Genomic DNA, 23086 nt, shown 5'->3' with positions numbered 1-23086 from the left:
TTGACTTTCAAAAAGCTTTTGACAAAGGTCCCTCTGCCAGGATAGTCATGGCATGGGGGGAAGTCCTCTTGTGGATTAGTAATGCTGAAGAACACAAAGCAGACAGCAGGAATAAATGGACAGTTCTCACAATATAGGGATATAAGGGCAGGGGTACCCCAGAGATCTGTATTGAGACTGGCGCTTTTTAATTTATTAATGAATGATGTGGAGTTAGAGTGAGCAATAAGATCTCCAAGTTTGCAGATGACACCATGTTATTCAAGTGAATACAAACAAAAGGAGATTGGAAAGGACTTAAAACTGGGGGAATAGGTACTAAAACAACAGTGCACTTCAAAGTGTTTCCTTTTGCATACCAGGAGAAAAATCCTAACTTCCTGTATATCAATGAAGTCTTAACTCTTGCTGTGACCAGAAAAGGGAATTTAGAGTCATAGTGCTTAAGCCAGGTGAAATGTCAACCCAGTGTATGACACCTATACCAGAAGACCATTTGGTAGCGGACGGTATACAGAAGTTAGTAACAGGTAGTTAAGGAGGGAAATTGTGGACATATACAAAATTATGCATGGCACAGAGACTTTTAAAGAGAGGCTTTTCTTCACTCATATTACTACAACTTGGGGTCAGTCATTCCATGAAGCTGAACAGTGGGGGACTTGAGAAAGACAAAAGGAAACACTTCCTCATATACCGTGTTTTCCTGAAAATAAGACCGGGTCTTATATTAATTTTTGCTCCAAAAGATGCGTTAGGGCTTATTTTAAGGTGATGTCTTATATTTTATGTACAACAATCTATATTTATTCATGTACAAAGATCTGCATTTATTCAAATAGTTATGTCATCTTCTTCTGGAATATCGTCATAACTCTCCAAACCCCTAAGTGTGTTGCAACAGATGTACTAAATGCGTCCATCTGGCTGATGATCTTAACTGGGGCTTATTTTAGGGGTAGGGCTTATAATACAAGCATCCTGAAAAATCATGCTAGGGCTTATTTTCCGGTTAGGTCTTATTTTCAGAGAAACAGGGTAGTGCACTGTGTAATTGCCTACCGAATGATATAGTGATGGCTACATATTTACAGCTTTAAAGGAGGAATTAGACAAATTCATGGCAGATAAAGAGCATGCCTCAGAATACCAGTTGCTTGCAATTTGCTCACAGAACAGAGGTCATTGGGAGGAATGGAACGAAGTGCCCTCGCAGTCTGCTCCTACACTTTCCAGGAGCATAAAGCTGCCTCTTCAGCGAACAGGACGCTCGACTATAGGAGTGATCCAGCAAGGCCTTTCTTACGTTCTCATTAGTAAAACGGGTGCGATTAAGTGCCATGCTTCATTTAGGGCCCTCTTGCTCATTCTGCTGCGTGAAGCATTAGTTTCTGCCCCAAAGTCAAGCCCTGAGGCTGCCACTGCGAGCAGAGAAACAGTGAGAAAATCAGAGACGGTGCTGCAGAGTAACGTGTCGACTGAAACGGATGCCCTGGACTCTCTAAACTAGCCCTCTTCCAACTTGGGGCCGCCCTGTTTTGGACTACCCTTCCCAGCACTCCTGGCCACGGGTCTTGCCGGCAGTGGGTGTCCAAAAGAGCGTAAAAGCGTCAAGCGGCGAAAGGCTGCCGCGGACGGTGCCGGGGCAACTTCTGAGTCCCGCCCCTCTGCACGGGCATGGGCGTGCCTGGCAGGTTGAAAGGGACCGACCCGCGTGAGCCGTGCGGCGCGCCTCCAGCGCTGGCGTGGCGATTCCGGCCTGGCTGCCTGGCGCCACGGCCGGGGCCGCGCGGTGACTCACGCGCACGACGGGACGCTGGGGCAGGCGCTCCGCGTCCTTTCCCTCTCCGGGCCCCGCCCCTTTCCTCTCGCCTCGGGCCGTCGGGCGCGGCTCCTGCAGTTGACAGGCGCGCAAGAGCGGGACGGGTTGGGGCGGCTGCCGCGCTGGCCCGTGAGGACGTTGGTTCATGTCTTCGGACTGGTTTAAGAGGCGGTTCTTGAGCAGCAGGAGCACGGCGAGCCCGAGGAGAGGCGCCCCTCGGCAGCAGCACTTGCTAGAAGGGAAAGGGGAGTTCCAGCCGTCGCCGTCTTCTCTGCTGTACAGGCGCCCCAGATTCCTGCGTGCAGCTGCTTGCGTCGAGGAGAGGCAGCCTGGCAGGCGACCCGTCTACTCCTCGTCCCGGGACAGGCCTCTCCAGTGGGACACCGGCTATGCAGAGTGAGTGCGAGCCCCTCTCCTGGGCGCTCAAGGGAAGGGGCCCTCGAAAACTCCCCCTGGTGTGAGCTGACTTGCTGGCTCCGGTCGAATAGCAGCTGCTCTTTGCTTGTTCCTTGCCCTTAAAACAAACCAAACCTCTTGAGTGCTGTAGTTCCAGTTCAGCGTAGCTGCGGCCATGCCCGGAGATAAAGTGCAAACAAGGGGTGTTTACGGACAGAGGGCTCCTAGCGCGACTCGGCGTGCTTCAGGCGAGGCTTTTATGGCTCCGTTGCCCTGCCCCATTCACGGAATTTTACCATGAAACACTTCCGTGATTTCCCACAGCTTTTCTGTCGTTTACTGTTGATAATTTACTGAGGAAAAGACAGGATCGCTGGTGCAGTGCCTCCCGATAACTAGTTTTAGGAGCCCTCCGAGAAACACTCCAGTTAGCGATGGCTTCATAACAGCCTTGTTATGACTGCTATGGCTTAAAAGCACGCCAAGAAGTCTTGTTATGCCTTAAAACACTAAATTGTCATGACAGCAAGCCCAACTGGGGGCCCTCCAAATATTTGGAACTGCCACTTAGTGAATTTCTCCCCACTAGTATGCCAGGGGCTTATGGGAACTGAAGTCCAAAATATCTAGAGAACACCAGATTGGAGAAAATTGTCTTCTGGCATAAGTCATTGTCTTGCTTTTTAATGGAAACTAACATGGCTAGCATCAATCCATGAAATGTTACCGTATGGGTAAGTTTATTGAAACTACTGGTGGTATTGCAGTCTACTCCTGAGGTAATTTAGCACATTTTTGCACATAGCATGTGGACAGTAACCTATGCACACCAACTTGAGAAGAAGGCCCGGATTGCTTTAGCATGTTTAACTCTACAATAATGATTTTGTTTTGCCAGTGGGCCATCAGAAGTCTTGAAAGGTGATGCTGGTGTCTTGAAATTTTAAGATAGTTTTTCCACTTCTTGATCTGGGAAATTGGTTCAAGTTGACCCAATGACTGGGTTTGTATGACATGACAACCCATTGTGGGTTTGTTCAAGAACAAGCAACCCCAACAACTCAGCTTATTCTGGGGTTGTTGGAGCCATGAAAGGTTGTTGTATTATCTGAACCTGAACAGGTGACTATTGTGGATATCAAGATTGACTCGTGAGCTCCGTGACAACAGGAGCAAAATTTGCCATGGTGCTTCTGAGCAAGAAACAGTATCAGCCTCTCCTGAAGTGCCCAAGTGGCACTTGGAGGCAGCTCGTGCTGGTTTTTTCTCTCCCCTTCAGGTTTGCTGCACTTGTTTTCCTTTTAAATTCTTTTGTGGTAAGTTTGTGAACTGTGGCTGTCAAGCTAGCTTTCACTATCCCACTTCTGACAGGCATGAGCAGTTCCTTCAGAGTGTCCATATGGGACACTATGTGGGTTTGGACTGGGGCGTATGCCTCTGTGTGTTGCAGTTCCCACTCAGACACCGTTTTCTAAAGGGACCAGATTTTTGACAGCTGACAGGGCCTTTTTTCTCTTGAAAAGGGGTGTGTGCACACTGCTGCACTTTCCCAAGCACTTTGGGGCTGGGGAAGAGGGTAAAATGTGCACCCTGATGGGGGGAGGAGGAGGAGGAGGATCTTACTGCAATGGAAATGTAAATTCCAAAAAAACCCCCTCTCTTTTCAGCAAAAGATCCCTTATACCCTTGGCTGAGGAACCAAAGTGAGGAAAATAAATTTGGAGCCTCAGCTAGACCAATGTTCAGGGCTACTGCTTGTCAAGCAGCTTCAAACCCTCATTATCATGCTAATGCAAACTGCACAACTGTGTTCTATGATGCAAAATAGTGTACAATTTAAACTTTTCTGAGGAGAGAGGTTTTAAAAAGAAAAAAAATGGTGGTAAGCCCAAAATGGCTTGTGGGGGCATAGAGAAGGGGGAAACCTTGTTTTTCGCAGGGTATCCCCTGGATGCCTGCTGGAGGACCGATTGTGGGAGGGGGTCAGCAACTATGGTGAACCCAGTAACCTGTTGGGGCTTACTGTAGGTTGTTTGCCTGACAAGCAACCTACCCACCATGACATTGCTAGAGTAGGTTAGCGTGTTGTGCGAATGTGCCCAATAACTGGTAGTTGGCTGGCTTTGGTTAAATTACAATTCCTCTTCCACAGTGTTCTTCAGCATTAGACTGTGTATGTGACTATGAACTGCAATAAAGCATAGCCTGTAAATTGTTACATACTGTACAGTGTTTTAAAAATATTGGTGTCAAGAAAGGAACAGATAGCAACTACCCTAGCATGAAGTTTGTCTATTTGCAGTAAATGCTACCAATAATATTTCTGAATGCATTTTTAAAGTGCTTTAAACCACAACTGCATCATGACATAGCTGTCATAATAATATTAGCATAGCTTTGGTATTAAAAACTGTTTTCAGGGTTTCAAACTACAGTGGTTATTGGCAGAGATAGAATATTCATTATATTCTCTCATATACTACACTGTTAAGGGAATAATTTCCTAGACAACAGTTGCACAAAAAAGGAGTTTCACAGCCAATACTTGTGAAATTAACTGCTAACTCTTCAATTTCATGTTGAAACATTACTTCAAACATTACTATCAGTAATGTTTCCTGACACTATGCTTGGGATGGCTTGTTTCTGCACTGAAGACACATATGTGTTTTTATTAGTTGCACCGAAGAGAACAGATGTGGCTTCTGCGTGTACAGTTGTGCTATGATGACAGGAGCTACATCCTTCCTGTCAGACAGCTGCTAAATGCAGCTTTCAAAATCAAGTATCACAAACCCTCAGTTTGCTATGGTTTTCTCACCTGCAGAGTGGAGGGATATAGGCAGAAAGGGAGCCAGGTGGGAAGTGAGTCTTCACTGCTCCCATTTTAGTCATAAATTAAAAGGCCTGACATATGGTATCTATTTTGCTCACCTCATTTAGTATTTATAATTGATAAAGCAGGATTGGGGGACCCTCCAGAAGAAATTTGGAGAGAGTGTCAGGGCAGCTGAGGAGGAGAGAACACAAATCTGGTTTTGTCAGTGGCGTCCCTCCACATGGGATGTGATATTTCAAAATCAGACTCACATCAGTGCCATTCTTTTGTTTCCAAGTTGCAGTTGTAAGCCAACTTGGACCTCTCATCAGTTAAAGCAGGATAAAATGCAAACACGCTGCAAGGAGTCAAATGATATATGACATCCAAAATGACGGCTCCTAGCCTCAGCTTCAAAGGGGCTAAGGTTTTCTGGGCTCCAGCAAAATTGATGAGTTTTTGTAAAAGAATACCAACTTGGGTGTCATGATGCGTATCAGTAACACTTGGGGTAGCAGCCAAGGCCTGTCACCATTCAACTGTAAGAAACATTCCCCCAATAGCAAAAGTGCATGAGTACTTGCCACACACTTTCACTGTGTGAAACAGGTGTGTGAAAAGAAGCTGAAGCCACAATACAAGAATTATGTTTGAAATTTTAAAGAGCTTAAGAAATTCCTGAAAGCTTGCAGTACTCAAATGGCATCTGAGACATAGAGCTCAGTGGGGATAGCTTTATGGAACTGTTTGCACTGTTTTAACTTTGAATGTAAGAAGTTAATATGGGGAACTGGTATGTTTTATCAAAGATGACTCATTTCAGAGTGTTCCATGTTTTATGTCTCTTTTATTAGGCCTATTATATAATTGTATTTGCCAATTTGTGAAAGCATCAGCAATTAGGTTATAGAAATGAAATAGTTATGCTGAGAGAAACAATCTTCAAAGATTGGGGCAGGAGGAGCTGTTTTTAAAAACCTAGTGAACTTACAGAAGCAGCCTGAGTATTTTTAATTTTCGTTCCCTTTTATAACACCAAATCATAGTATGCGCTGCAAGATTTTCACTAGTTTGCTTGCAAGCTATGATTTGCAACAGAAGGGCCAGAATGTAACTGCTCAATGGAAGAATAGGAAGTAATAGATTTTCTCTGACAGCTCCTCAGGCAAACAGTCATTGTATGGCTGTTCCAGCTTTTCATCCTAAATTGATTTTTTGGGGGGAGGGTATGTAAAAGAGATGGAAGGAGCAATGGGAAAACACAGAAAGCCTACAAATAATGCTAAATTACTTGAAGCCAACATAACCTAGACTCCCCATACAATCCCATTAATATGGTAGTGAGATTGCATAACCACAGCCTGGAAACTTGCTAGCTAAGGCATAGCATTTGCTTACTGTAAAGTGCTACAGTCTGCAGTAGTGGTCCCTGAATGTTTTCAGGCTGCTACCCACTTTCCTCTTGGGTGACAACCCTAGCACCCCCACAACTCTTCCTTTGTCTGTTGCTCTACTGCAGATTAAAACAACCGATCACCACCCCTTTGGGAATCACTACTCTGTAGCAAGACAAATGCCCTACATTGCTATGAAGCTGAATGAAACACCATTAGGGTTTTGTTATGCACTCATAGAACTGCCTTTGAGATTTCCATCCAAATATTACCCTGGCAGGATGAGTGTAATTTAACAGCTGTAATGTAATTGAAGCCCAATGTGTGATAAGCAAGACCTGCGAAATAATGTATTTATTTTGAATATTTCTTGTCTGCATTTCAGGGTAAGAGCCCTTCCAGGGCATATAGCAGTGAAGACATAAAGATGAATATGGTATTAAAATTATGAAAACACAGGAAGAACAGTAATAAACACTGAAATAGCAACAACAATAAAATGGCAACAACAACAGCAGGCGGCCAGAGTAAAATGCTGTGTTTTCAGAGGTTTCTTAAAAACCTGCAGTGTCAATTGGCAAGTTATCTCAGTGATACAGGGCCATAGTGAAAGAAGTCTCTTCTCTTGTGGTCACCTACTTGACCGCTCTCACAAGCAAGCAAATGAACAGAGACTGTCTTGTCAGGGTCTCAAAGTCTGGACAGCTATATATGTGTACTAGTATTTCTTCAGTAATTTGCTCCCAAACTTTAAACTGGATTTATAAATACACTGGATAGCCAGTACTACTTGCACAGTAGAGGTGTTACATGATTGAATTGCCTCACCCCACTCATGCATAGGTGGCCATATTCTGCAACAGCTGAAGTGTCTGAACCATCTTCAAAGGCAGCCCTATTTATATTGCATAGGAGTAGTCCGGCTGGGACAAGGTTGCATGGATAACTGTGACAAGGTTTGGCCTCTCCAGGTAAAGCTGCCATGGCATACCAGCCTGAGCTGGTAAAATACACTCCTGGACTCCATAGCCACACAGGCTTCCCTGTTAGTGCAGATCCAGGAAGATTCCCTGACTATATATTGGGGACTATAGTCCCATCTAAGACCAGTTGTAAATTCGCATCCAGACCAGTTGGCTTCCCAACCAATAGTACCTTTGTCTTGTCTGGATTGAATTTCAGCTTGTTACTCTCACCCAACTCAAAACTGTCACTAGACACTGGTTCAGGAGATGATAATGAGAGGTACTGCTGAACATCTTCTGTAAACTGGTGGCACTTCAGGCTGTCTCCTCATGACTTACCCCAATGGTTTCATGTCCTTGTTCAAAAGCATGGAGGACAGGATGGAATTGTGCAGCACCCCACAGGCTAATAACCATGGGTTGCCCAAAAAGTCCCCCAGTACCATCTTCTGAGACCACTTATCCAGCAAGAAACAAAACCACTTTAAAACTGTGCCTCCAAAGTCCAATACAAATTATCCAGAAAGGATATCTTGGTCAATGATCCTGAAAACCTCAGAGGTCCGGAAGAACTGACATGGTTTGCACTGTTCTCATCTGTTCCTCAGCATAAATCATCAAGATAATTAAGGATGCGTCCATCTCATAACCAGGTCTAAAACCTGATTGGAACAGATCTTCCAACTGTACTTGGAGTTGTGAGGCCATCATTTGCTCTAGCAACTTGCCTAGAAATTGAAATTTTAATACAGGGCACTTGTTATCTGATCTAGGATAGGATTTAGTTTTGAAGGTTGGCTCTTGTTGTTACTTTAAAATATGGTTAGCGGGATTTATCTGTTTAGAAGAATACAGGCTCTGTTTTTGTATGGGGAAGCTTTCTCAGGAATCAGATCAAGTATGCAAGCATAACACTGTCAGATTAGCATATCTGATGTACCATCACTCTTACATTTCTAGCAAATCTTCATTGTGAGGTATTTCTAAGTACTTTCCTTTACATGATTCTGTGCAGGTGCAAACATACACTGAAGTTCCAGCTGAAGCTAGAAATCTGTATCAAGTGTCACTTTCCTCTACCCTGTCTTGATGACTTCTTTGCATTGCAGGAAATCTATTCTTTCCCTTTTCACCTCTTAAACTTGTCCTCAGGCTGAACTCTTCATTGACGTTTAGTGAGGTAATTAATCCTGAAAACAAACCAAAGTGATGAGCTGTTCTAACTGCATGAAATAACCCATGACATGTGACAGTAGAAGGATGCATTACAACATCAGAAAGAAGGCAAATTGAGAATGTGAAGCTTAGTAAGTAGTAGAAATGGACAGGAACTTCCTTGTTTTGAGAACTGCAGCTGCAAGTGATGACTGAATATCTTGATGATTTAGGGTGGGACAGATGCTTTCTTGTTTCCACTCCCTACCAGAGGATCTGGTGGATGATGGGCAAGGAATAGACTAAAATATCATGGCACTAGTGAAGGGCAGAACCAGGGTACTTCTAAAAGATATTGAAGCCAGAAGAACTGGCTGTTCATTCAAGAACCTAACACCTACTCCATAAATATACTTAACATTTCTCAGAAGAATGTAGTTCTTTGGATTGATAATTAACAAAAAGGAGAGACATGAGTCCAAATGAGCATTAGAATAAAATCAAGCATTTACGTTTCAATTTGTTTGTTCATTTCTCCTCTCAGGACATTACTCCCCCAGGACACTGCTTCAGAGCCTCAGTAGCCATATGGAAAAGTGATGGGGAAAGAGGACTGCTGTCCTCATTCTGGCAGCACCACCCTTGAGATTCCTGGAGGAATCAGTTCATGTAGCTATTAAACAGTATATCTGGCAAAATGAAACATTGAATACACCATAGGACCATGGCTGAGCTAACAAACAAGAGTCTCCAGCACCACCTTCTATAACTGATCTTCCACTGTAACACTGTGCCCTCAGACCCCAGCCTGGCCAGCTGGTCCAAAACAGTATCATAGCTGTTTGAAAGCCAGTAGAACCAACTGTGAGACTGTCTCCTTGTTCATTTCCCAGCAGATGTCATTTGCTAGGTGGCCAAGGCTATTTTCTAAACATATGTCTAAAGATGGATTAAAACACATCTAGATGATCTGTATCCTCTAAAAATACCTGTATTTGAAAGGCTACCACACATGGAAACATTTTCCCCCAAAGTGGAGTATTTGAAACCAGTCAGACATTGACTAAGGGAGGAGTTCATCCATCACCCAGGCCTAATAGAGAGATGGAGAACCTGTGGCCCTCAAGAGGCTGTTGGATTCCAGCTCTCATCATTCCTGACCATTGGCCATGCTGGCTGTGACTGATGGAGTTGGTGTTCAGGCTCTTGTAAGGTTGCTGGGAACATTTCATCCAACAAGGAGGCACTCATATAAGCAAGGAAGGGCAAGCATTGATCACATGGATAGTTCAAGAAGGTTGTCCACATCCTCAGACTGCCTGTTCCCATTTTCTATAGGATATGATTCTTCAGACACTTCTGTTAGAGAATCCTGCATCATGTCCGCTCTTTTGCTTAAGAAATCTTGCTGGGTGCGATGACCATTTCTTAAATGTGATGTAACAAGAGCATGACAAGATAGTCTGGGGTTGAGTTGAGCCATTCAGTGGAGCAACATTTCTTTACACAGAGTATTGTTTGCACGGTTTAAGAGGAAAGAACATTTAGAACATCAGCAACTTCCTGTGTTGGCAAGTTATCTCAACAGTGAAATGGATTCATAACAGCTCTGGCTAAACTACGCAGATTCTTGTGCTGGCCTAGTGAAACAGCCTGTTCTTGAAAGCCATTTTCCCAAAAAGCACATGCAGGGACGTGTGGAGAACCTAAGAAAAAGCAGAGGAAATGTGGAGTTTCTATGGAAAGTGTGTTTTGCTGTGCCCCTGGGCCACTGCTTCTTCCACCACTTGTGATATGCAAATGTTTCCCGCTGGGCCACTTTCTCAGTGACTTCACAGTACCTTGTACATGACAGAATCCTGCCGACGAACTGATTTTAAAAAAGATCTTGGACTGTGCTGAAATGGACAGATTGACTTTGTCTCTGAAGGAGAAAGAAGATACAGACTTCTGTCAAATTTGGAATTCCTTTTATTATCGGCTAGAGAAATGGGACTATGCATAGATTTAATATGTTTATGGATTATCATAAAAAGAAAAAGTTTGGGGGGCTGACCCAGCAGGTCTGATGTTTCTGATGATTGATGATTTGTTAGTGTTTTTTTGTTAGTTTTGTTAGTTAGTAGCAAATATCAATAAAACTTATTTGAGAGTATATGACAGGGAATCCAATGCCATAGATTATGATTGTGATATAAAAGCTGAGAGTGTGCTGGTTAGACTTCTGTAGGTGTTTGGTCTTGGAGACTCAGGTGTACTGTTTGTCATAAAGTCCAGATGTACTGTAGGCATATCCTTTAGTTATGACTGTGTGATCTACTGGCACCTGCAAAATATCAATTGAAATTCCATGGTGTAAGTGCTCCCTAGCATTGTTTAGCTTAACCCACAGTGGCTCATGGACCTTGAATTCAAATGTAAAAGTTTTTTCATTGGATCAAAGGATCAGCTGTCATGCTTAAAAGCCTTGCCAGGCCCTCTGATAGCAGAATAGTAAAACCAGTGGCAGCCAGACCAGAGGTTTGCTTCAGACTCTTTAAAGCCTAAGGGCAGAGAGCTGCCTCAGTCAGCTAATTCTATGAATAGGAAAGAATACAAGCAGACTTTTTAAAGGTGGCAAGATTGGCCACATTCACGATCTGCCTGCCTTGTTAGCCTTCCATTGCTTCTGCTGTTGCTTTTTCACACAGTGAACATAAAGCCCCCTTTTGCCATTTCTTAAGAGTTGTCATCCCACCACAGGACACAGAAACCCTGGTTGGAGAAAGCCTGAAAGTACTTTTAGACAAGCCCCCTTTGCTGCTGTGGACCAAAAACAGTATGTAGCACTTGTCCAGAAACAGCCAAGGCAGAAAGAGACAAAGCATGGAGGGAAAGGCTATTGCTGCCTCCCATTGACCAGGTGCTGGGTGCCTTGCTCAGCTTGGGAGACGGGCTAGTTTCTTGCCAGAGTTGTGAGGAGGCATTTCAACTCTGGGGCAGGTGGTGAGTGACAGGTTGAGGAGGATGCCTGGCTACTCTCCCAGTGCACAGGGAGATTGAGGATGACTGCAGGAGAGGAGGGAGATCTGTTCTCTTTTTGTGTTTCTTGGGGAGGATGGATGCTGACTGGAAGGGCTCAGGGTCTTGAACTGCTGCACAGCTGCTCATGCAGGAGGCATTTAATCTGAAATGTGGACAATGGGAGCACAATAATCAGCAATCAGGATGCAGAATTGTGAGTTCTAGAATCTATTTCCTGCTCCAACCAGAGATCACCTCGGTCCAAGTCTTCAACGTTACTGTGTATTACTTTGTGGTCCCTCTGCAGGGGTGGGCAACTTTGACAATCCACATGCTTTGGCCAATAAGTCTATGTTTCCCCAACATTAGCTATGCTGGCTGGGACTGATGGGAGTCGTAAACCTAAACAGCTAGAGTTCCCTGCCTTCCAGGAACTTGGCATCAAACTTGATACTACTAAAGGAACACTGATATAATTTTTTGAATCTGGTGTGTTTGGTGCTTTCACTTGGAATGTCACTCCTAGTTGCCTTTGTTGGACATGCACATGGTGGGCATGTTGTGAGCGGAGCTGGCTGGAGCTGGGGGTCAGACTAGATGGCCCGGGAGGCCCCTTCTCACTCGCTCTGTTTCTATGATATTTTCCCTTTTTCCCCCACAGTCCTATGCATGTGTGTTCTTAAGTCAGTGTTGTTGAATTCACTGGGACTTACATCCAAATAAGGGTATACAGACTTAAACTTAAAAGGAGGCTAATATGTGTAAGGCACAAGAGAATGACATAAGCTGTAGTGTTCTATATTGGCTAATAACACGTAGCAGTGAGTCAGTGCATTCACTCATTTCCCTTTACAGTAATTCATTAGAACTGGTAAAATGGGAAGTGCTTGAGTTACCTTTGTAATTTTAAAAAACTTGACTTATTTTTGTTGTCAGAACCATCAATGCAGAAAAATCAGAATTCAATGAAGACCAAGCAACATGCTGTCATATCTCCATCAGGAAGAGGGAAGATGGGAAAGAGGAGGATCAGGAATGGCTGATTTTATGCTCTGCTGAGGTAAGGTCAAATAGGATACTTTGGTCCATCAATAAGTGAGAATTAATTGCTGCCATGACTTTCCAACATCCCCAGTTTTCATCAGGGTGTTGTAGTGCTCCCATTAATTTATTATAGATAATTTTATATATTAAAAATTGCAGGGCAGCTTCTGTGAGAAGAAAACACAAAATTAATTAAATTACAAATCCACTGAAAATAAAATAAAGAGGGTAAGGGCAACAAGAAATTACAGGTCCGATAATAACTATCAACAGAATGAAAATTATGTCTGAAATGCCTGGGAAAATAGAATGGTGTTTGGGTTGTGCTGAAAGGACTTCAAAGTAGGTTCCCTCTGAAGACTTATCTTCCATTATCAGGTGCCACCACTGAGAAGGACATCCTCTCTTCCACTGGTGGATATGGTGATCATAGGTCCTGTGGAGCACGGTTCTTTTCATTGCACCTCTCTCTCCCCTGCCCACCTTTGGCAATGGAGCAGTCGGTTGCTTGGCTAGGGTTTCTCCCTTCCTCCTTCCCCAGAATAGCTGTTTTATTTGCTGTCAAAGACAAGAGAAGGTGGAGCCAAACACAGCAGCCATAACTAGTGGTTGCATTGCATACCTGGCTCCTTGCAAGAACCTCTCTTTGCGTGACTTTCAGTATTTTGCCTGAAAGCCTCTGAATGCCTCTTCACCACTGCAAGGCTTCTTTTTAACGGGCAGTGTATTTCTGCATTGTAATCACATGAGGGTGAGATGCCTTCCTGGGCAGTATAGGCTAGTCACACGTCTCCTTAAACAATTAATGCTTCTACTTCCTAGCATCATGCATCACACTATGAATGACTGGGATTGTGTTTGAGCTTGCTAGTCGGACATAGTGCATGTCTTGTGAAAGGCATGGGTTGCACATTTATATCTGCTTGATGGATCTCTTCTCTCTAGAGGAAAATAAAGCAACAAGGCTCAGAATAAAACTTGAAGCATGTGTGGGGTTTTGTTTGGGTGGCAGCTGATGCCTTTATGAAGCCAATTGAGCCTCTAGTTCTGGATTCTGCGGCTGCTTACGCGGAAGGAGAGAATGCTTCTCCTTGTGTGAATAAATGGATGTCCAAAGAGCCTAACAAGCATGTGTGAGGACCGCTCCCAAGCTGTAGGACTCCCTGCTCAGCGTTCAAGAAGAAAGCACTGTACAGTTCTAATCCTCACAGCAATGCAGTGAAGTGAGAGGAGGCTGAGGGAGCAGTGACCTGGCCCGAGACCACCCCCTGAGCGTAATGCCAATAGAAATTTGAGTCTGGGGCTCCCACATACAAATAAGTTCGCTCATTCAAAAAGGTTCTTTTGGTTACATGAAAGAAGCTTCCCCGTGGTGGTAACTCTCACAATGCTTTGACTTTCAGTATCTGACTGGCTACTACTGGGCATTGTTTGACGGTCATGGTGGCCCAGAAGCAGCAATTATGGCCTCCAACTACCTGCACTATTGCATCAAGCAGAAATTAGAGGATGTGATAGAAGGCATAACTGAAAACCGTCCCCCAATGCATCTCAGTGGACAGAGTATATGCCAAAGTGATCCACAGTTTGTAGAAGAAAAGCAAATCCGGCAGGAAGATCTGGTGACTGGAGCATTGGAGAATGCCTTCTTGGAATGTGTGAGTCCCCTTGCTTCCCCTTCAGTGTTCTCCAAAGAATTGTGGTACATCTTAGATTTTTCAGCCTGGCAAGACAGCTTTGGTGGCCCTTTCTGTGTTTGTGCAGTTCTCTCCTGGGACTGTTTATTCCATGATTCAGTGCCAGTTACTGTGCCAGTGCAGACTTTGATGTCAGGTGTAAATTTAATATATGAGCTTTTATACTGATACTAAATTTAGTGTGATGCTTCTTTCCATGTGTAAGCATTTTTCATTATTACCAAGAGCATGAAAATAATTACATTAAAAAGTGGCACTTCTTTCTTAGAACTGACCATTGGTGGGTGGGTGGGTGGACAGGTGATTATTGAAGTGGTGCCAAGTTAAGGCATGACCTTAAATCATGGAAATCTGGCTTGGCTTGGAAATCTGGAAGCTTCTGTCACAAACTAATGTTTTTCCAACAGGATGAGGTGATTGGACTGGAAATGGAAAGAGCCAACCAATCAGGAGGCTGCACTGCACTAGTTGCACTTTATCTGCAGGGAAAGCTCTACGTGGCAAATGCAGGCGACAGCAGGTGAGTTCAGCTCTCAGTGCAGCTGAGGATGGGATTTGGCATTGCCCTCTTGAGATGGGCATAGCAGAGTTCTGGTGTCTCTTGGCTTAACCCACTAGGAAGGTGCTTAGTTAATGTCAGAGCGTTGTCCTTTCGATGGAATTTGAGTCCAGCAGTACTTCAGGTTAAGCACATGCCAAGAAAAGGCAGCTTGTGGGGCTCCGATCTGGATGAGAATTGTGGCATGAAAGGGGAAGGCGCTTGCTCCTGTCTTGGTTTCCCGCTGAAAATCTCTCTCCGCCCCGCTGCTCCCTAACTGCTGATTGTAGCACAAGGGGGCCCGAGTTGCCCGCCCGTCTTTGATACCGTCTTTCCTCAAATACGGGAATAGGTGCATCAGAAGTGCCCTTGTGCTAAGGTGGGAAGTCTCATGCAGACGACAGACTAGCATAGCAACGCACACATTTTAAGCTAACTTGTATTTTGAGCCAACTGGTTGAAACAGGCTCTTTTCTATTGAGAAGACAGAGTTAGTACTGGGTCATCATGAACATATAACACTTAGAGCACTTATTCCCATGTCTGAAAATGTAATGAAAAAATCATCTTGAAAGTGATAAAACCCTTTTTTTCCCTTTTTTCATTCAGAGCACTCCTTGTTCAAAGACAAAGCATTGCTCCTATGAGTACAGAGTTCACCCCTGAGTCAGAGAGGCAGAGAATTCAGCATCTGGTAAGGAAAGCCTTTTTGAAAAATACCTAAATCATTTTCTGCATATTTTGTAATGGCAACATGTTTGCCTTTTGCACTGTCCATTCTCGATGTGAATTTGAGCAGATCTGCAAAATTACTACTTCTCTTGCATTGTACCATACTTCAGTACTAGTTTCCTAAAAGAGTGCCAAGTTTTTCTGAAATACTAACTCATATGTATACATTCTGCCGCTCAGACTATTTTGCCAGTCTGTTTTGTGTTGCCGAGATGGTCATGACTGAATAAAGACATGGCATTTTATTTATTTAAGCCACTTCCTTATGGCTTGATATCATGATATCTACATTAAGATTTAAAATCACACGGACATTATCTTCATTGCATATTTGGAGCAGAGCTTGATAATCTATGGATTGAAATCCTTGCTTAATTTTTTAAATTAGAGTTCTGCTGTATGATGGAGATCTTGTGGGTTTCCTTTTCATTCTCCACACAACTCTGTTCCCAGCTCATCCCACTGAAGGGCCACTGTCATTGCTCTGAAAATTATGCTTCCCTTTTAAATCTTACTGAATGTTCATTTTCTTTCTTAGGCTTTCATTTACCCAAAGCTGCTAGCAGATGAATTCACACGGCTAGAGTTTCCAAGGAGATTGAAAGGAGATGATGTGGGCCAGAAGGTCTTGTACAGGGATTACTCCATGGAAGGCTGGTGAGTCACTGAAGCCTATTGTATGAGGATGCCCTGGACCTCTTGGCACTCCCCCACATTTAGCAAACACGGCAGGACCCCCATATCCACTGGTTCGGTTACTGCATTTTCACTTAACTATGGTTGACCTTGATCCAAAAGAGAACTCATGAAGTGCCAAAGAGAAGTCACTAGTGTTTCCTTTAAGTGAAAATTCACAATTTAATAGGGAAAGAAGCAAATAATATGCTGAGGTTGCTAAGATGTACGAGAATGAATCTTCTGTCTGTGAAACTGTGGGGAAATGTTTATGTACAGCAGATAGTATTTGCTACTATCTGTAGTTTCAGGCTTCTGCTGGGCGACTTGGAACCTATCCCCACAGATATGGGGGTCCTGTGGTAGTTTTCTCCTTGCCTTTCTAGTTTCCTTCTTCTCAGCAGACCCCTCAAGATTATGGTTAGATCCTCTTTGTTCTGCATGCTGGTTTTTTGTTCTTACCTTTCCTTTAGACACTTTACCCATTTTTACCATTTTGGGGGGCTGGGAGAAATCAAAGTAGCAGGATGGCAGTTGTCAATGGCAGCCATGTTACTTTTCCGGCATGGCAGGCTGACACTGACATGAAGAAGGCATCTGGGCTTCAGGGAAACGTAACAGCAAAGGTCAAGGTGCTCAGGGAGTGGCTTGTTAGCTTGTTTGTCCAATTGGTCCATTCTGTGGGAGGTGTATGACATGTAAAGCAAAAGTCCAAATGTCAGTAAAATTCTGCTCTGAAGGACCCACAAGTAATGCGGTTCTGTGTTTGAACTGCTTCTGCAAAAAGGAAATGCAAGACTATCTTTTGCCATCTTTTGATATATATTGTGCCTAGCCACCCAATTCTGATGTTGATAATGATGGAGGACAATGAGAGAAGGTCATAATAAAAGACTGGTGATCTTAGGTCTAGTTCTGAATTTACCTATTCAGGACACCTATTGATTGAAATTACTTGGGAATTTCCACCCTGAATACATTTCAGGTGTGCTACAGCCTTAATGTACAGTATATATGACCTTTCATAAGTAATATCCTCTTTTTAAATGGAAGTTCTCTGTTCCACAGAGAAATGAATACAACTCTGCTTTTAAAATGACATTATATTTCTCAGTGGGACAATAACCATAGTCCAGCACAGTGTTAGGTGAGTTTTGTGAGTGCATTGGAATCAGTTGGTTTCAGCATGCTTCTTATCTCTGTGTTGACTTGCGGCCACAGTTTAGTAAAAAGACCACCCAAATGAAGACTTGCATGTCTTGTTCATTTCAGGGGATACAAGACAGTAGTGAAAGATGACCTCAAGTACCCCCTCATCCATGGACATGGCAAACAGGTATGTTTGATGTTTCCTTGCAAGCATTTAAGAGCATGCCCAACATCATTTACAATGGTTTGTGTAGTGGTAGAATCTGTTTTCTTGTCAGGCTTCCAAAACAATTTCCTAGCTGGAGTTAGACAAAAATACCTTCCCCTATATTGACTAGTCAGGGCAATCAACCTGGTAATAGGAACATTTGTGTTTAAAGATGACTCACGTATTTATGCCCTTGGTCAAGTCTCTTCCTTTATGTTTGTCATGATCATGGCATTGCAAACAGACTGGTTCATCATCTAATCATCCTGCATAACCAAGTGAATATATCTTATATTCTTAGAGCCTTTCTGTACCAAGTTGTATATTGTGTGCTTTCTGTTCATGATGGTGGTTTGGACAATACTGTTACCTTCAGTTGTACTTCTGTTTTATAACAGTGCCTTTTCGGTAGGGTGGGGAAAATACAGTATTCATTATAAAAACAAAACACACTTCCCCACTTGTGTAATTGCATTATACCACAGTGTCTCCTGGTGGAATAGCAGAAAAGGAAGAGCTCATTCTCTGAAGAAAATGAAAGATTCAGCATATTAACAGCTGTGTGTAGAAAAGTTCCCAGTTTCTAACTGAGTCAGTAGGCCATGTACTTTTTAAAAGAGCTCTGCTCTGGTGAATTTCATTATTATCAGAGGAAAAATAACCTCAAAACACAAACAGTAGCACAGTGTTATGTACTGTACAGAAAACAACCAGGTTAGATGACTGCAGTGTGCTCTACACAGGGCTGATTTTGAAGGCTGTGGATTGGTACACTTGAAAATGATTGTTTCTGGGTACAACTCAAAGTCCTGGTTTTGACTTCTTTTACCTGGGAACAAACCCCACTGAATTCATTGGGCCAGATTTCTGAGTCAACATGAATGAGTTAGAACTAGGGTATTAGAAGAACTGCTTAGTCCTCTAAGAATGTGCCGACTAATAATTGGAGGTCTGACTCTGCATATCTCCACTTCCTGAAGTGGGATAGTTGGCTATTGCAATAGACTGCCTTGTTAGTGGCACCTCTTATGGAACCAACCTTCCCCTTTGATCAGTTTACTGGTGACAGATTTGATCTTTAGCACCCAGATAAAAATGTTTTTGATTCCCCAGCGTTTAATAGCTTTTAGCTGGCTCTTGAGGCATATACTTCCAGAAATGTTCTTTTATCTGTTTGATTGTATTGTTAGCTGAGTTTAAACATGCACTATAAGCTGCTGGGATAATTTCAATACCAGACACAGCTGTTGGTGACACAGTGCCCTTTACCATGTTACATTGCTACAAGATCCTTAGTATGAGGCTTTTCTCATTTCTTTCAGGCTCGCTTGCTTGGCACTCTGGCTGTGTCTCGAGGCCTTGGGGATCATAAGTTGAAAGTAATTGACACGGATGTTGAAGTCAAGCCTTTCCTCTCCTGCATTCCAAAGGTAAGACGGTTGTATAAAGCAGCGGATGGAGCGACCCTGAGTGGAGTGTAGCTCCGCTTCTTCCCCCTTCCTGGGTCCCTTCACTAGTTACTAGTCCTTACTCGAACACATTGGCCCCAGTACAGAAACTGAAAATGTATACTTCTGCAACCTAAACACGTTTATTAAGAACATGGTTGCTTCCAGACAGGGCTTTCATTCAGAAAATACTGGGTGGTTATTAACAGATTAATGCAAATGATGGAAAAAATACTTGGAAATGTTGGGAAGATTTTAAGTAAAAATAACACTGTCTGCCTTCCATCCCCTCCCCAAGTAAAATTCCATGAATGAGGCAGGATGATTGCATAATAAAAGTTTTAAGTTACAGGAAGCCAGATTCTGGCTGGACATCAGGAAAAAAAGTTCTGGTTAGAGCAGTATGGCAGTGGAACCAATGACCTAGGGAGGTCGTGGGCTCTCCTGCACTGGCAATTGGACAGCCATGTCAGTAATGCTTTAACTGGAGTCCCGCACTGAGTGGGCAATTAGATTCAATGGCCTTACAGGCCCCTTCCAACTCTAGTCTTCCTTGAGTCTTATCCTGAAGCACCTGAAGCCTCCAGGATCTCAAGTGGACTGACTTCTGAGCAGCTGTACTACGCACTGGTCTTTAGCTAATACCATAGTTTTTGTTTTTTGTCAAGAGTGGGGGAGAGTTGTCCGCTTCACACCCTCGTTTTTCACTCCTGCCTGGCCCCCAAAAGCATCCCTAGCAGTCCTCCTAATGGAGCCTCCACCAAAGGAAGTCAGGTGGGTGGCTGACCCCTCATTACGGAATGACCTCCCCAGAGGGGATCACCTCTCACCCACATGTTACTCCTAGCACCACCAGACGACCTTATTTTTCCAGAAATTCTCCCAGGAATTTTAATTTGTCTGTTTTAAATTCTGTACTGTATTTTAAATCTTTGTACTGCTGCTAGGTTTTACTCTGTTTTTCACTTTTTTATTGCCCTCAAAAACTGCCCAGAGAGCCTTTCTGGCTATTTATGGGGTTGGAGTGGGTGGGTATGATTTATGATTTAAATGTTTATACTGTATTTTGTGGTTTAAATTACTGTGAACCAGACAACAGTTGTATAAAAATGGAATAAGGAGGTGTCAGGCTAATGAGATTAGAAGTGAATGGTGAGCTGTAGGGTTCATTTTATTGTGCTAAGGATTTGAACTCCTCTCAGAAAACACCTAGATGCTTAACTGTGATTAAAAAAATCTTGCATCTTTTCATTAATTCTGAGCAGGTGAAAATCTTGGACTTAACCGCACAAAATATTAATGAAGATGATGTACTTATCATGGCAACTGATGGCCTTTGGGATGTCATGTCCAATGAAGAGGTGGCCCAGACTGTCAGGAATTTTTTCCAATACAATGCAACTGACCCAAACAGGTACAATTAGCCGTTCCAGCCAATTTCTAATGCTTTGGTAGCCTGTGGTCTTCCTACCTAATCACATGTTCTTATCATTTCACAATATCAATTTTGTAGGAATCCTAAGAATCTTGACAGATTTATTTGTATTAATACTTCATGGGTAGGAAGTGCTCCGGCATGTGAAGTTTGTTCCTTGTAAACAGTGGCACTATCCTGCAATGTGCCTTTGCAAGAGAAAACACACATTGCCTCTTCTTGTTGAGCCTTTCTCATAGCACTGTTGCAACACCAGTCAGCACATGGCAGGAACAGCAGTTAACCAGCACGGAGGAAGGCACAGGGTTCTTCTGGTCTGGGCTTAGCATTTCAGTGGGACCTTAATGGCTCCATGTGGCTGAGTCAGAACTGCTTCCTCATGTGTGATTATGCAAGAGGGATGAGATTGGTCATTGGAGGGTAGCTTGACCATCTGTTGAGGGGTGGAGGATTCCCACCAGGTTTAGGCAACACAGTCAATAGTGAGGTAAGGGGTGGTGGGAGTTGCTGTCAAATGGTACAGAAGAATTTTACAACGCATTGAAGTGCAGTTGTGCAGTATTTAGGCTGTGCTTCTCCCATATTGTGCTAATTCTTGGAAGCAATACAGAACTATCTTCTGTGCAGGCGGACAGCAACACCATGTTTTGTGTCTTAATTTTACTCCATACCCTCAAGCCTTGATGTTCTTTACAAATAAGGTAGTAAGCGTTGGCTCCATAAATGAAGCCACAGCCTTGGATTTATAACAGCTGAATAAGGCTGCCTATCATGGATAGGACATTCTGGAGGGTTTTCATTCATAGGGATGCCATAAATCAGAGTTGACTTGACAGCATGTAGTTGACTTAACAAACACAGTAGCTCCTTCTAGAAAAGATTTCCGTGCATCTCACAAACATGTTAAAAAAGTTTCATTAGTACTTTTATTAGGACCAACCAAAATATCATGCATGTGTACAAACTTAGATGCTTGCAGTCTTATGACATTCTGGGTGGTCATAATAAAGGTATTGCCAAATGGGATTTTGGATCTTAAAGTCAACATTCTTGGGGGCAAGTACTTTCAGTATCAAAATATGCCCCCCTTCGAAATAACATTTATTGCAAATGCTTACATTCCTTTCATGCTTAGAGAATATACAAAAGGGACTAGCCTAAAGGAGCACTGGGCTGTCTTCAGTGTACTTAAATAAGCTGAAGAGAATAGCTTTCCTAGGAATATGTAAGGAGGTGGTGTCAGCGCAGCAAACCAAACACTGAGACCTAGCCCTGTGCCTAACCTAGTCTCTCCTGTAGTTTTTCTGTATAATTGTTAATCATTGTTCTGTAGGATGATTAATTCTTTCTTTCTGTAGGTTTGGAGAACTGGCAAAGTGCCTGGTGCAGAAAGCAAGAGGGAAGAAAGATGGATATTATTGGACTATGGAGAATAACATTCCTGCTTCCTATGATGATATATCTGTGTTTGTACTTCCACTGTACAATATAGCAAAATCCTTTTATTGCTGAGACATCTGCAGTCTGGATATTACTGCTGTTACTGCAACCATGTGCAGAAGTTTACATACAGCTGAAGACTTTTACCTCTTCATCCTCTGAAAGCAACATCAGAAAAGAGCAGTATCCAGTACTTTAGAGCAGCTACAGACCTAAAATGACATACTGACCTAAAATGGCATAATCTCACAGATACAAGTAGTCTACTGTTAAATGAATTGCATAAAAGGCAGGGCATGGTGATGTCTTGTAAGCAGTAGATCAGTATTTAAGTGGAACAAGGCTTTCTTCTGGACAAGCTTTTGCTGTATCTAATATCAATGGAAGGGCACACATTCCTTTAATTGTACGTGGCACAATCTATTTTAGTCTAAATATTGGGATTAACATTTTAATATTAACTCATGGTTAATAAAATATGTGCTATATCTTAGCTGAATTCCAGACAGCATGCCAATAAACTAAAAGTAAAATGACAATAGATTCTAGATAGTGTCCTTTACAAAGACACTTTGACATTTTGTTTAAAGTTGGACAGTTCTAATTTAGAGGAAACTTGTAGAGTTATGAAAACCGATATAATTTTGTAATGTTACTACCTTGGCTGACCTTGTTGAGCAAGTGTAGTAGGATGCTTATATTGATATTTGTACTTTTGTAAATATTTTATCTTTGTACTTTGTAATACATGTATAATTTGTTTGCATATTCAGTTGTGTCTTATGTCTGGTCACATTTACTATAGAAAGTCAGCAAGTTTACTAAGATTACTACTGTGACTTAAAATAAATATTTTTATTGAAGAGAAAGGTGTATTGTGCACTAAAGTTCCCATTAGAATAACAGAACCCACTGCTCTTAAGAATAATTCTAATCGTATAGTATGTCTTTTTGAAATTTGCTTTCATTAACTGAACCAAGATGGCTATTTCACACTGAAGTCAGAGAACCAGCATTCCACCAGGCATTCCATCAAAAGCAGCCCAACACAGAGTTTATTGTACTGTGGTTTCTTCCCCATTATTAGAAATGGCCCACAGTTCAATGGGAACCTGTTTTTAGCCACACTGGAGACCCAGTACAACTCAGTGCACAAATCAAAAACTC

General features: G+C 42.8%; 1 protein-coding gene across 1 annotated transcript; it reads left to right on the top strand.

The window, feature by feature from the left end:
* The first annotated feature begins 1885 nt into the window (after positions 1–1885).
* Positions 1886–22788, top strand: PPM1M (protein phosphatase, Mg2+/Mn2+ dependent 1M). The gene is made up of 10 exons (XM_044451675.1): positions 1886–2218; positions 12490–12613; positions 14001–14255; positions 14702–14814; positions 15442–15526; positions 16103–16221; positions 17512–17575; positions 18919–19026; positions 20310–20458; positions 21838–22788. The coding sequence occupies exons 1-10, from the start codon at positions 1968–1970 to the stop codon at positions 21989–21991; spliced, it is 1422 nt and encodes a 473-aa protein (XP_044307610.1). The 5' UTR covers positions 1886–1967; the 3' UTR covers positions 21992–22788.
* The last annotated feature ends 298 nt before the right edge of the window (positions 22789–23086 follow it).

This window comes from Varanus komodoensis, unplaced genomic scaffold (genome assembly GCF_004798865.1).
Source record: "Varanus komodoensis strain SLA01 unplaced genomic scaffold, ASM479886v1 scaffold6_2, whole genome shotgun sequence".
NCBI classification, from domain to species: Eukaryota; Metazoa; Chordata; class Lepidosauria; order Squamata; family Varanidae; genus Varanus; species Varanus komodoensis.
This window is presented reverse-complemented; position numbering and strand designations above follow the sequence as displayed.